This window comes from Pantherophis guttatus, chromosome 5 (genome assembly GCF_059756535.1).
Source record: "Pantherophis guttatus breed Tessera chromosome 5, ASM5975653v1, whole genome shotgun sequence".
NCBI classification, from domain to species: domain Eukaryota; kingdom Metazoa; phylum Chordata; class Lepidosauria; order Squamata; family Colubridae; genus Pantherophis; species Pantherophis guttatus.
Window position 1 is genome coordinate 35,207,556 of NC_142067.1, and position 15,771 is coordinate 35,223,326.

General features: G+C 34.1%; 1 protein-coding gene across 6 annotated transcripts in view; it reads right to left on the reverse strand.

Moving 5' to 3' along the window:
- Nucleotides 1-8,758: 8,758 nt before the first annotated feature.
- CBLB (Cbl proto-oncogene B) overlaps nt 8,759-15,771 on the reverse strand; it is a 71,841-nt gene continuing 64,828 nt past the window's right edge. For all 6 annotated transcript variants that reach the window (XR_015734415.1, XR_015734414.1, XM_087894883.1 and 3 more), the window contains one exon: nt 8,759-9,610. Coding sequence is in view for 4 of the 6 variants with exons in the window: in XM_087894883.1 (XP_087751009.1) it covers nt 9,354-9,610 (257 nt within the window). In the remaining 2 variants the exon portion in view is untranslated. The remainder of the gene's footprint in view (nt 9,611-15,771) is intronic.

A 15,771-nucleotide genomic window follows, 5' to 3' on the forward strand; every position in this document is an offset into this window, starting at 1 on the left:
TGATTTGATAGGCATTTGAACTGAATCTGCAGATCAATTTTTTTAAAATTATAGCTTCCTTTCACAATAAGAAAAGAAAATTCAAGAAATTTGCTTCTTGGTATGAGAAGTTCTTATCCATCACTGCATTGCATATATAAGATTCTGTGAAATATTTCCCGGTTGGTCTTATTATATTTAGAATTTTTAAAACCATTATTAAGTAAGCCTTTTTTTCCCCCATTCCTTCCTCCCCACACCAAATCATTTATCTTGTTTTAAATTGACTGCTAACTTGTTTTCCTTTTTTTCCCCTTCAATTTAATGGTCAAGGCTGTTAATTAGAGAGTCTGGGCCTTTCTGTTAAAAATACAAAGTGATTGGCACAGACAATTAGGCTCAATGTGAGGATACATTAAATGCCAAATGAATATGGATAAAAGCTACCAATTACTGGAGACAGAATGAGAAAAAGCAGGTGGAACAACATACATGATCTGGCAGTACTGATAGCATTAAAGCAGCACGGAGGGAAAGAGGGAGAGACACACAGAGAGAACCAAAATTAATCATGTCACTGGAGAATATTGAAAGGAAATTGAACTGCCAGAGTTTCATTCCTCCAGTGGATCAATAACACAAAAACAATTGCAAACTAAGAAGTACGAGATTACATTTAAAACAGGCAGGATAGACAATATATCCTAAGCATGTGAACTATAGGAAGCCTTCTGTACTTACTGATCATGAGGGAAAGGAGTTCAATGATGATAGCTGACATAAACATTTCAGTTTCTGCTTTATCAATAAAATTTACAGAAGTACAGTTTGGGAAGTACTGTTACTTGGAAATTCCTGAAATATGAGGTTATCATCTGCCTAATTTTGATTAAAATGATCCATCAGCCTAAAGCAGTTTTCTCATTCTGGAACCCCAAAGAAAAATCCCACTCTATTCTGATGCACAGTGGCAGAGTGTCAGTGATAATATATACCATAGGTCATCTCCCATCAGTACAGGGGTCTGGATAGTTCATTTAAAACTTTCTATCAGTCTCTCCTAGAGGAAGCTTTGATTCCACACTCAAATAAGATCATTCTATACTGGCTACCAGTTCATGTCTGATCTCATAAAACTTATTTACATCCTCAAGATTAATAAAGCCTCTAGCCCTGACAGCCTCTTGTCTCCAGACCTGTAAGTGGACTTAATCATTCTTTAAAAAAGAAGAAGAAGATAAGGCTAACCGTGCCAACTACCAATTTATTAGCTTGCTGAGCATCACCAGCAAGTTTTATTCATGCCATTTAGAATGGAAATTGCAAGAATGGTTGGCAAAGGTGACTATCCTCATTGCAAACAAGTGGAGTTTAGGCCCACTCTGTCTAATCTGGATCATGCTTCTGTTTTATATGGTCCATATTTATGGAGTTTATGGGAAAGTATAGGGAAACATCCAGAGATTCCTTTATAAGGCCTTTGATGACATTAAATCAGCATTTAACTTTATTTCAAGGTCTCTCCTATGGATGAAATACAAGAATCTCAGCATTGAGTGGAAATTATTGTTTCTTATCCAGAGTCTATATAATGACTCTAGGATCAGAATCTGTTGTGATCCACGGGGATTACTACTAAAGCTAATTCCTATATGCAAGGGAGATAGGCAAGAATGCCTTCTTTTTAAAATTCCTGTTAATCTATGCATACACTCACTGGCTAAGGAACTTTCAGACCCAAATGTTCATCCTCCCACAATTGCAAATATGAATCTTCTGCAGTTACTTTATGCAGAAAATACAAGTATTATTTTTCTTAACAACGTAATACACTACTCTGGAGAACATTGTGATAAGCTATTTGAAGGTTAAAATACTAGTTTTTATTAAAACATTTAAGAACTTCAGAGAAGAACTAGAGCAGTGATGGCTAACCTTTTCCGGACTGAGTGCCCAAAGTGCGCGTGTGCACGCCCGAACCCCCACAATGCAATGCACACATGGCCCCATGCACATGCCCCCTGCACCCCTCACGCATGCGCACACGCCCCCGCACACACACCGCCCACCTGTGCATGCGCATGTGGACATCCCACACCCCACAATCTCCGCGCATGGGCAACAGAGACCCGAAGACCAGCTGGCCAGCGGGAAGCGTGTATGCATACACAGCGGAGCTAAACTGGGGTGATGGCTCGTGTGCCACGAGAGGGTGCTGCGGGCCACCTCTGGCATGTGTGCCATAGGTTTGCCATCACGGAACTAGAGGATCAAGGGACTGAGCAGGTAAACACATATACTTAACTATGATTTTTAAAAAACTTATGGTCATGAAGTGGACATATTGACTATGTGATCCTACAGGCTCAAAAAAAGAAAAACAAAACCCGACTTCAGAAACACCTCTTAAAAGGTTTTTCACATTAAAAATAGAGAATATATCCCCTGCCACTTTAAAACTATTCACAACTAAATATCTGACTTAGCTTTTTTATGGTTTGAGCTAGCTCCATATGCAAGTTACAGGTGCATAGAAGTGGTCCCAAATATATATCCAACTTGATTTTGAGGCTTAAGAATGGCCAAAATGAGCCCGGCTAAAAACGTGGCTGTTAATTATTGTCTTGAATGCCCCCTTTCCGCCAGCAGCTTTGATTTCAGTCAGCCACCTATCATCCTAATGATTCACATGTCAAGCTAAGCCATAATACAATTTGTTACTGATGAAACATAGCCATTGAGAATTATAAACTATGGTTTACTTTTTCCTACTGAGCAAATCTAGCTGTTTTATCATTGTTAAGTATGATGTACACATAATTAAAACTGGTTATAAAACAAATGTACATTACAGTCCATCTCCCTTATTACACAAGTTCTTCACATTTTCCATACTCAGAAGGAGTTAAGAGTTCCTTGAGAATATAATTGTTTTGTATTCCAAGGGCATAAAAATTTATATTTCAAACAGGAAGAAACTATTTTTTCCTTCAGATAATTGTTATGATAGGGCAAGAGTGAGGTAATACACGGATGATAAAAATTCTAGTTCATTTTTTATTACATTATTAATCTGTATCCAAGAATATTCAGCTTCTATTTGAATAAATAAATCTATCCTTGGTTTAGTGTGCATCACAAATGAAAAAATGCCATTTTTATGTAAGTTATTGATATACTGTATATCATAAGATTTTATCTACGAACATTGACTGAAATAAGCATTAATCTCTCATTGCAATATTACAGCCGAGTCTATTGAAGTTGACAGCTGTGGAAGGAAAGCTTTGCAGTGACCAGTATGTGTTCTTCCTTCCCTTGGTTTACTTCCCTGGGAGAAAGGCAGCACAAAAAGGTTTAAGGCAAGCCTGAAAAACACTGTAGTACATCTGAATTTCAATCATAAAAGGAAAATGCTGAAACCACCAGTATGGGTGTGTTTGGAGCAGTGATGAAATGTAAAATGTGTTACTACTAGTTCTGTGGGCGTGGCTTGGTGGCAGAGTAATATGAGTGGGCGTGGCTAACTTTTTTTTTAACTTTTACTTTTAAAGCCATTTTTTCTACCTCTTTGGCTGAAGAGGTTGTAAAAAAATGCTTTTAAAAGCCTCTGACCATCCCAGCGGACTTGCCTGATCGGCAGAGGCTTTTTTTCCTTTTAAAAACATTTTTTTCTATAACCTCTTTGGCCGAAGAGGTTGTAGAAAAAAATGCTTTTAAAAGCTTCTGATGATCCAAGCTGAGCCCCACGATCATCAGAGGCTTTTTTTTTTTTTTTACTTTTAAAAGCATTTTTTCGGCCAAAGAGGTTGTAGAAAAACTGCTTTTAAAAATAATTTAAAAAAAGCCTCTGATGATTGTGCGGCTCAGCTGGCCAATGGGGGGAGAGCAGAGATTTTTGCTACCGGTTCTCCGAACTACCTGCTGCCATCACTACCAGATCGGGCGATCCCATCCGAACCGGGAGCAGTTCACCTCTGGTTTGGAGGAAGTTCTGTGTTATGGGGAAAAGCAGAAAGGAAACATTTGCAGCTGGGGGAATGGAGCAACCATTAGCTCAACAATGAACTGATGGTGAAAGAAGAATTGACTTCTACAGAACTTCTACAGAACTAATTATAGGTATATAGAATACATATACTGACTTTAATTTGGAAGCTCAGATTCAGGTAGCAGGGCTAATACTATCCCTTCACAATTATTTCAGTTTAAAAAAATCCAATTTTGCCGTTTTATATTTTTGAGATTACAATTAATTAAGAGCACAACTTTCTTCCCAAATTCCTAGCATAGTGAGATGGGTTTATATGCAACATTGTTTCCATGAATAAGAAATAAAAATTGCATAAAAAAAAAACTGTAAAGTCACAAATGTCGCATAAGAAAAACATGAGCTAGTAAAGATGATCCTGTCTTGTAAGAATAATTTTGCCCTATATTGAGTCACTGAAAATTCACAAGTTATGACATTTCTAAAATTTGTTGATATTTGTAGAAGTATAAATATGTCATCCCTTATGTACAAATAAAAAAAAACCTTAATAGACAATCAAGACAGTGCCTTAAATGTTAACCATTTCAGAGAGGGATTTTGGCATTGGTAACAAAATGTGAATTTGTTAAAGGACTGCCAATCCTAAGTAGGCTCCCCCATAGTTTGCTGACTACATCAGCTCTTGAGATGTGGTGTGATCAGAACATACTCACTAGCTGTTAATGCTTGGTAATGATTTGTGCATCACACAAACTAGTCCTATAAGACAACATGCTACTATTATTATTGATGCCAAGCCTTTAAAACAAGTATATATCCCTGTAAAACAAATATGGTTGCTAAACATATTCTTTAGGTCTGTTGTTTATGAGGAGACAAATTTTGCCTAGACAGATCTTGAATAAACTCAAAATACCTCTTTATATCCCAACAATTCAACTTGTCTTTAGGATAGTAGCTAAAAATTATGAAAAACTATTTCGCAAACACACATCTATACATTCTGAGGCCTGCATAAACGTATGTGGAAATGATGGGAGCAAAACCTGGTTGATGCATGATAGAAAACAAAGAGAAGTCATTTTGTTAACATTAATTTTTATAAAATACCTTACAAGAACAATATAGTAACTTCAGGTTACATAATATTCAGAATTGAAAAAAAAAAGTTGAACAAAATATAAATTGATCACATCACTATTTTTACCACATTAAACAAGTTTATAAAAAGTATTTTTCTTTCAGATAAAATAGTTATTTAGAAGAAAAATCTTCAAAATAAAAACTATTGAAGTCCTTTCAAGAAATCAATCTGAGAAGCATTACGGTTCCAGGACAAAAGGCTGTGCCTGATTTAGAACTCATTTGTCTGCTTCCAAATGTATCAAGCTTTAAGACACAAATTAAAACATTTACCAGGTCAGTGCAAAGTAAAGCTTCAAGCTGGAAACAGGAGAAACAGAACAATGTTTCTGGTCCAAAATGAATTCACATTATGAAAAGTTGTTAGGTTATGTGCTTGGGATAGAAGAAAACTGGCATTAGAGTACTGGAAAGAATGTTAACACAGAGGCTTGTTATTTAGATGCCGAGTGTCTCTTTGTGCTCTATAATGTGAGATACCATCAACATTACTGGTAGACATCATTATCTGTTTAAACTATTTAAAATTGTTTAGCTGTAAGACAAGGATGCATAAACTGCACTCCTTTCCCCTCAAGACTTGCGTATGTGAGCCCAAAGTCATTCTTAAATTGCCATCTAATTGTAGATTTTTTAAAAAATAAATCAGAAAAAGAAAATATTAAATATGTGTCAAGTAATCATCTTGGCTCCAAGATCACTACAAATGGGGACTACATCCAAGAAATTAAAAGCTTGCTATGGGAGGAAAGCTATGGCAAATCTAGACAGCATACTAAAAAGCAGAGACATCACCCTGCCAACAAAAGTGCTTATAGTCAAGGCTATGGTTTTCCCAGTTGCAATGTATGGCTGTGAAAGTTGGACCATAAGGAAGGCTGAATTGAGGCCTTTTAACTATGGGTCTGGAGAAGACTCCTGCGAGTCCCTTGGACTGCAAGGCGATCAAACTGATCAGTCCTAGAGGAGATCAACCCTGACTGCTCTTTAGAAGGCCAGATCCTGAAATGAAACTCAAATACTTTGGCCACCTAATGAAAAGGAAGGACTCACTGGAGAAGAGCCTAATGTTGGGAATGATTGAGGGCAAAAGAAGGGGATGACAGAGAATGTGGCCAGATGGAGTCACTGAAGCAGTCGGCATGATTTTAAATAGACTCTGGGGGATGGTAGAGGAAAGGAAGGCCTGGAGGAATGTTGTCCATGGGATCGTGATGGTTCGGACACGACTTCACGACTAACAACAACAATCATTTGTTTCATTTAAATCAATTTAGATCTTGTATAGAAACTCATTCAAAGCCAGAAGCCGGATGATCACCCCTCCACTTGATCAACACTTCGAATCCAGCTAAAGAATGTAAAATAAAAGTTAAAGTATGATAAAACTATTTAAGTTTTTGAATGACTCTCCATTGCAGGAACATGGTCATATATACAACCTAGCAAGTAGCTTATGGATAGACTCCAAAACTGATTCATTTAGGAAGTGATCATATAGCACAATATGATTGCTTAAATATGTTTGTATACTTGTAAGTATGTGCCCTTTATCTCTAGAAACACAGAAATCTTGCAAAGATAATTTGCTATTTATTCTTCTGGCTGCTAACATGCACATTAAACAATTTATAAAATAATGTTTACATTTTGTTAAATTTATATCCTGCTTTTCCTTGAGGAACCAATTATATCATACACAGCACTCTCAACGAATGTGAGGCTGAACTAACAGTGACCAATCCCAAGCTATTCAATGAGTTTCCTTGGCTAAGGATGGACTTGGTTCTGGCCCAAGTCTTAGTTCATCACAATTATATTACAATGGCTTTTTATTTCTTTTGACCCTCTTCAAAAGCTGCACTTGAGGATGAATAGATGACTTCTGTAATGGTGAAAAGATTTGTAGGAATATTGTTCATTGGGACATGATACCCTTATAAGCTCTTTATCTTGTTAGATGAATCCTGTATACGCTTTACTACTATGTTGGCACAATCAATGTAATAATTTTAAACATTACTATTCATAGGAATTTTAAAAAAATATACTGGACATGATCCTCTGATTACCCTAAACTATTATAATTAAAACCATGCACAGGCATGTGCCAATACACACATAGACAATCTATTTTTCTCAACTAGAATTGGAAAATTTTATTCTAAGATAAATTATATTGTAGGTGAATTATATCCTTTAATTTAGCAACATATTAAGTTTTTAATATATACTTAAATTGGGAGTATTAACAATCATTTTTTTTTATTTTGACTTGAAGGTAACGAGAGAAAGACTATCTACCCTTTTTGATACATTTGGATTCAAATGTAGTCATATTTCATATTTATTTTTCACAGGGAATGGTAGGGATGTGTCAGTGAAAATTCTAGTTTTAAACAATCACCGTGAATGATGTTGATTCTATAGTTCTATTAGTACTTTTATAATTTCCCAAATGACCAAGGATAAAAGATGCAACACTGGCATTATAGAATACAGGCATACCTGGCTTCTTATATTACTTGGAAATTCCATTAAACCAAGTCCAATCTTTGTGGAATGTTTACTACCGCTTTGGCCTGTCAAAGGCTTCATCAGATGCTGAAATATTACCAAACCATATCATATTCTAAATGTTGTATCTTCCTCCCTCAATTACAAGGGATCAGAGAAGACTGAAGGGTCAACCTATACATTTGTGTGTCTCTACTCTTACACTATGTAACATATTAACTTAAACAGGTCGGTGATGGTGAACCATGCCCAAAGTATAATATAAATGCCAATTTCCTCCTGTAGGAACGTATTTCATAGATTTAAGAGACGATAGGGAAAATAGCCATTTCAAGGTTAAATTTGTATTCAGATTACCCCGTTTCAAATCAACAATTTCTATTAAGTTTTTTTTAATAGGAATTGGAAGATCTAACTTTAAGAAGTGGACTTCAATTCCTAGAAATCCCCACCAAGCATGCTGAAGTCCACACATCTTAAATTTGCCAAGGTTGAGAAATACTGATCTAGGGGAAAATGAAATTAATTGAAAAAATTGATTTGGCTTGTGCTTCAAAATTACTAGCCACTCAAGGCAGAAAGTTACGTTCAAGAATAGACACAACACAATAAGTTGATCTGGGGACTGAATAAACATTTAAGGTATAATGTAACTTAATTAATATCCTTGTAAAATTGGTTGATATAGAACAGAATTCAGCAACAGCATAGAAAGTTTAAAGTGTTCCTAAAATGATCCTGTCCTCTAAGGTGTGATGAAATAATTATCTTCACAGGAAATTAACCAAATACTTCTTTCCATAAGACAAGATAATAATTTACCTGGCCACTAATAACATAATTCACTCTGCTGGATTTCATATATCTGCCAATATTAAGGCACGCACAGCTTTTCATTAAGCTTGTCAAGGAACAAAAGTCTAATTTCAATCCCACACCTTTTGCATTTTGAATAATTATATCAAAAAAGGATTTATGTTTTCAGGTCATTATCATGCAATTCTGTATATTTTAATTTTGTAAATTAACCATACTGATCTTGAAGCTTAACAACCACATGTCAAAGAAAAGCTACCCAGTGTTGCTGGTCAAAATCCCTTTTAAAATAGACCAGTAACAAAGTAACATATTACACATTCATTTATTTATTTTTGCTTTGTGTAAATAGCAATGGTCTATCAGAAAAATAAAATCAGTAGTGAAGGCCTCATTTTTCTTGCATTTTATTTGAGCAGAAATGCAAAAAGCTTTTAAAGCTCCTTGAAAAATAAAAATGGAGAGTGCACTTATATATGTATAAAAAGTAACTGACTTAGTAAATGGGGCAAATCAGTATAAAGACAACTGGAAATGCCTCACAGTAGAAAATATGAACAAGAACATAGGAGGACTATCAGCTTTAAAATTGTCATTTACCATCTTGTAAACATGAAAAAAGCATTTCACAGATTAAAAGTTCATGGGAAGTAAACTTCTTTAAATTATTTGTCAGTTCAACCCTGATTCAAAAATATGGCTAGCAAAAATACAGATTTAATTCACTTATATCTTGAAGTGAGCAGTTGATCTTATTCTGAAAAATTGTTCCAATTCATTCTTTGAAGATACATCCAGGAAAAAAAAAATCTCACTTGAATCCCATCTCACAATTGTACAATATTTCTCATATTTACACCCACACACACATATGGAGAATTGGCTTGCTGCAAGATTTTCCATACTATAGATTGAGTCGTGGAGAAACTGATGGAGGAAAGCAAGCAAATTCTCTTAGAATGCTCCGTGCTACATCAAGATTATTCTGGGCTATTTCAAGGGCCCTCTTCACTTCTTCAAAAGAATAACCTTCTCCCATAAGTTTTGCAATCTTTGCATCAACATTTTCTATAGATGTATTATGTGCCTTCCTATGGTGTATTTCTGGAGCAGTCCTACGAGGAAGTGGTTTTGGAGGTCGGGCTGGTGCTTGCGAACTATCTACATAAAAAGAAAAAAAAAGAATGGTCATTTTTTATGGAGATATAAAAAGATATTCCTGGCTAATACAAAGTCATTGATTCTATTCAATTATCTATCAAAGATAATTTCTGAATCTGAACTGTACTGTGTATTTATACATATTTAATCTTTGCACAGATAGGAGGAAAAGAATTATTATTTGTTTGGTTTGGTTCAAGAACAAGCCCTACTTGTTGACTCTGCCTTCCATTCTTCTGAGGTGGGTAAAATGAGGACCCAGATTGTTGGGAGAAATATGCTGACTCTGAAAACCTCTTAGAGAGGCTGTAAATCATTGTGAAGCGGTATATAGGTATAAGTGCTATTGCTATTAGATGTTACCAAACCATACAAAAAAGATATAATTAAAACTACTTCATCTTAATTTTAACTGATTTTCTCTAATATTTTCTATGAATCTAAGACCTTCACATTTATGATTCCTCTGTTATGGCAATATTTATCTCTATGATGTGCAGTTGCAAGCATTACTATAAAGTATTATTGGAATTAATGAAAATCAGGGGTGGCATTTTAAAGCATAATTTAATAAATACAAATGCAAATAAATTATCTCAGAAGCACAGGTAGTCCTTGATTTATGACAATTGAACCCAAAATTCCTATTGCTAGGCGAGACATTTTTAAAGTGAGTTTTGCTCCATTTTTTAACCTTTCTTGCCACATTTGTTAAGTGAATCACTGCATTTATTAAGTTAATTTCACAGTTGCTTAAGTGAATTTGGCTTCCCCATTGACTCTGCTTATCAGAAGGTTGCAAAAGCTGATCACATGACCCCAGGGCATGGCAACCACCATCATAAATATGAAGCAGTTGCCAAGTGCCTGAATTTTGATGACATGATCATGGGGATGCTACAATGGTCATAAGTATGAAAAATAGTCATAAGTCACTTTTTTCACTGCTGTTGCAATTTTGAACGGTCACTAAATGAACTGTTGTAAATCAAGGACTACCTGTAATTACATATCAGATCACCTTCCATTCTTAAGATTTATGATTCAACGCATTCCAATAAATTAATTACAATGAAAGACAGTAAGGATTTTTATCAGCTTTCTTTCTCATTCTAAGAGTATTTTTTTTTAAATGCTAATGTCAAACTCTCAGCTCTGGGGTTCTATGCTCTATATAATCTTCATCATATTATTACTATTATTATTTATGCAGTTATATTATATCTTAATCATACATATGAATTGGATTATTTAGTTATTAACAGCTGTGATCACAGTAATAATAATTCCTTGGAAATTGATTTTAAATAGTCTATTCCATCAAATGGCTACACCAATTCTGATCATAAAACGGGCTGAAATAAATATAACATGCTTTATTTTTATTCAAGAATATAAGTATTGTTCACAATATTTTATTTGATTTGGGTGAGACTCCATGAACATAAACCACAAAATCTAAATTTATTTTAAAAAATATTTTCAACTGGTACACAAATTTCTATTTAGCTTCAATGTAAATTATAGATACAAACAATTCTGCATTATATTCCTTGAAATGTGACTAAGAAGATGGATATTTAGGAACATGTATTTCAGATAGATATCTTAATATTTGAATAGCCTTATATTTTTTTAAAAAAATGTTTGAAATTGTCAGCAATGAGAATCTTTCAGTAGCAACATTAATTCGCTTACTAGTATCCAAAGTACCATAATTAATAGATAGGAATTTTATATAATACATGCCAAATTATGGATAGAATTAATAAACAATGAGGAGTCCTTGTTGCTTCCTGAGCTTAGTTGTTTGCCAAAGACTCCACACACCATCTTTAGCTACATATATTATCTTCTATTGGAATAAATAATGCATGTAATTTATACATAGTTATAGCTTGTATCAAGTATACCAACATCTACATTAAAAAGATATCCAAATGATTTAACTTGTACATAATGCATATGGGAACATATTACATAAATTGATGAAATTGAATTTTGGAAAAGATCTGTGTAAACTAATTGCATTACTATGCACACCAAAGCAATATATTATAATAAGAGGTTGAAAATAATTTTTTCACACCTTCTATTAGATTAGAACTTCAAACCCATGGCAGAGTTTATTAAAAAGCAAGATATGTTGAAGTTAAATTCATACACTTAGTAAGAACAGTATAGATACATAAGAAGTTTCTACTGTTCCAACAAATGCACTGGGAATTACCTGTTGTCTTTTTTTAAAACAGTTACCACATATTAAAAGACTTTCTGCCTACAGTTATCTAATAGTATCACTCAATCTAACAGTGTAATTCAATTTTGTTTATTGGCAACAAACATAATAACAACACACACACATCCAATCTTGGAAGATATGACTTGGTCCAAGTAAAACCACTTTTAGACTCTAGTTGGAGCAGAAAAGCTAAAATTAAGATTGCTTCTCCTGAACTTGAGATACATTTGCTTTAACAGACATTCATGTACAGAATATCCACATAATCTGAACATAGGAATTTTCTGTTCACATTTTTCCTGGAATTTTTAGAAATATAATTTTTAGAAGTATAAATTCAGCTTTGTTTAGCTTCCCTCTTAGCAGATAATTTCAAGAATAAAATTGTTGGAATTCTACTTTTGACATACTTTACTCAAGTGTCCAGTCTAATGGTTAAAATATAGGAATTCTCAGATGGCAGATAAGACAAGTACATAGCCTTGTACTTGGGGACTCCAAGCCAATTATAACTGTACCTTTCCACCACAAATCTTAAAGGAGATAGTAATCTATTACTGAAAAGTTCTCTAGGGGCCCCTAAAATTACACCAACTACCACCCAATTACAAGCACCTCTTTGTTACTAGAAACGTAGATCACTGAATCAAAGTTGTATAAGGTGTATTTTGAGTCATCAAGAATACAATTTAAAACATCCAATAAAAATGAGTTGTCCAGCCTTTGTGTGGACAACATGCTTAATAACATAGCAACTGGCTAACTGCAGATATTTTCAATGACATGATTTTCTTTTTCCTGGGCTTAGGCCTGGGTTTGCAAATTAGCATATCAGATACTCTTCTGAAGGACAGAGTTAAATACAATGCAATTCTATTGATGTTTGATGTTTATGTAGCTTAATACTGTCAACCATAGTATTTTTCTTTTCTTTTTTTTAGTTAAGGTTTTATAAATTAAACAAAAACACAAAACAAAAATACATACAAACATGGATACATTAAGACAATACAAAAGAAAAAAACAAACCAACACTAACTCAGTCCACTGACTGACTTCTGAAAGTTGTTGCGTCGGTGATTGTTTTCTTTTTTTTTTTAAATTTTTTATTATATTTTTATTGTTAAAGAATAACAAAAAGGAAAAAAAATTGGTGAGGATTTTGGTTATAATGGGGAGAATTATAATTGCTAGATATTGGAAATTAAATGTTGACTTAAAATTAGAAGAATGGTATAATGAAACATGGAAATTTGCATTAAATGATAAATTGACTTGTGATATTAAAATTAGAAGCGGTATATATAAAGAAAATGTTTTTTGGAACACTTGGCAACCATTTGTGGACTTTGCACTTGGGAGATTGGATGAATCGGCACCAGTACCTTATCAAAGAGATTTCTGGAAGAATTGAAGACTTCAATTTCCTAAAACTTCCGTTCCGTTTGTATAGCACGTTGGGGGAAAAAAAAAATTTCTTTCCTTACTATTGATTTTTGTATTGATTTTTTTCCCCTCGGTGATTGTTTTCTATTTCATCTATTTTTATCTATACATATCTATTTTAGATGTTTACTTACTTAGACATTTATACATATCCAAGGTTTTTTTTTTTTATAAAAATATCAACTACATTTATATAACTTTCTAGAAATCCTTCTAGGTATTTATCTACACCATCATTCTATCCTGCCTCTTACATAATTGTCTGTGTTTCTTGGTTAGATTGACAAAAAGTATTATTTGTTGGTCCTATCTTTCCCTCTAACCAGGAGTACCACCTTTGCCAGATTAAATAGTAATCGGTATCGTCTTTCTCTAGCAATTCTTTTGTAAGTCTGTCCATTTCTGCACATTCTGTTATTTTCGCAATTATTTTTTCTTCTGTTGGTAGTAGTTCGGATTTCCAGTTTTGAGCGTACGCTATACGTGCCACTGTTAAGATGTGAATAATGAGATACTTCATCTCTTTGTTGTATTGTGGTGTGGTCATTCCAAATAAGAAAAACTCCGGTTTCATTTTGACCTTCTGTTTAGTTATTTCTTCAATCATTTTCCTGATTTCCTGCCAATAATGTTGCGCCCTTCTGCAAGACCACCAGATATGATAATATGATCCCTTTTGTGACTTGCATTTCCAGCACATTGGAGACATATTTGGGAACATTTTAACCAGGCGTGCCGGTGGGAGGTGCCATCTGTAGAACATCTTGTAAAGATTCTCTTTATATGGTATCGATAGTGTCAGCTTGTAGTTTTCTGTCTATAACTTGTCCCATTTATCCAATTCTATGCTGTACCCTATATTTCTTGCCCAGGTTATCATATTTTCTTTCACTGTTTCCTCCTCTAATTTATATTTTATTAAGTATCTGTAAATTTTAGTTACCATTTTCTCGTCCATACTTTTTAATATTTTATCCAATTCGTTTGGTTCCATTTGAAATCCATATTGTGTCCGGTCTGCCATGTATCTTGACTCTATTTGGAGGTAAGGCCACCATTCAATAACTATACCCCGGTTTTCCAATTCTTGTCCCCTTCACTGTTCAGTAATTCTTGATAGTTCCTCATCTTTTCTATTTCTATAGTGTTTGGGTAGATTAAAGCTTCCATAGTCAATAGCCATCATGGGATTTTGTTGTAGTGTTGTTTTCTGATTTCTTGCCACATTTTGTATAGTGAGCCTCTAATAATATGTCGCTGGAAGTACCTATGTTTCTTATCTGTGCCTTCCCACAAAAAGGCATGCCAGTCTCGATTCAAATCAAATCCCTCTAGATATAGCCTTCTCTTGTTTTTTAAGTCTATCCATTCTCTAATCCAGTTTAGCGACGCTGCTTTGTAGTATAGCTCCCAATCCAGTAGACCAAGTTCTCCCTTTTCCTGGGCATCCTGTAAACATTTTATTTTGATTCTGGCCTTCTTTCTTTGCCAGATGTATTTCATTACTATCTTATTAAGGTTCTTAAAGAAATCTTTTCCTGGGCTAATTGGTATCACTTAGAAGAGATAAAGTAATCTTGGTAATATGTTCATTTTTACTGATGCTATTCTACCCAGAAACGACAGCTGTAATTTATTCCATATTTCCAGATCTTTTTTAATTTGTTTCATCAGTTTAATATAATTATCTTATCTAATCGTTGTTGCTTTTGTAGTGAGCCAAATTCCCAAGTATTTTACTTTCTTTGCAATTTGTATTCCTAATTCTTCTTCCAATTTTGTCTCTTGTGTCTTAGTTAAGTTTTTAGTCAGAACTTTAGTTTTTTGTCTGTTAATTTTAAATCCCGCCACTTTACCATATTCTTCTATCTTCGCTAATAATTTAATTCCTGATGTTTCTGGTTGTTCCACTATAAACACAATGTCATCGGCGAAGGCTTGTAATCTGTATTCCTTCTTCCATATCCTCAGACCCTTTATTTCTTCTTCCTTCCTTCCTTTGTTTAGTAAGACTTCCAGTGCTATTATGAACAGTAGGGGCGATAGTGGGCATCCTTGCCTCACCCCTTTTTGTATGTCCATTTTTGCTGTCATGTTCCCATTAATTGTAATTCTCACTGTCTGGGAAGAATATACTTTCTTGATCATTTTTAAAAAATTATCGCCAAAATCCATAAACTCTAATTGTGATATAAGAAAATTCCAATTCAGATTATCGAATGCCTTTTGGGCGTCAAGAAAGATTAGAGCTACTTTTTTATCAATTTTTTGCTCATAATATTCTAAGACATTTATAATTCTTCTCGTATTATTTTTTATCTGTCTCCTTGGAACAAAGCCATTCTGATCAGAGTGTATATAATTGTGTATGACTGTTTTCAATCTCTGTGCTATAACTGTCATGAATAGTTTATAGTCGACATTTAGTAGCGAAATCGGTCTATAATTTTTAACCTGTGTCAGGTCCGTATCT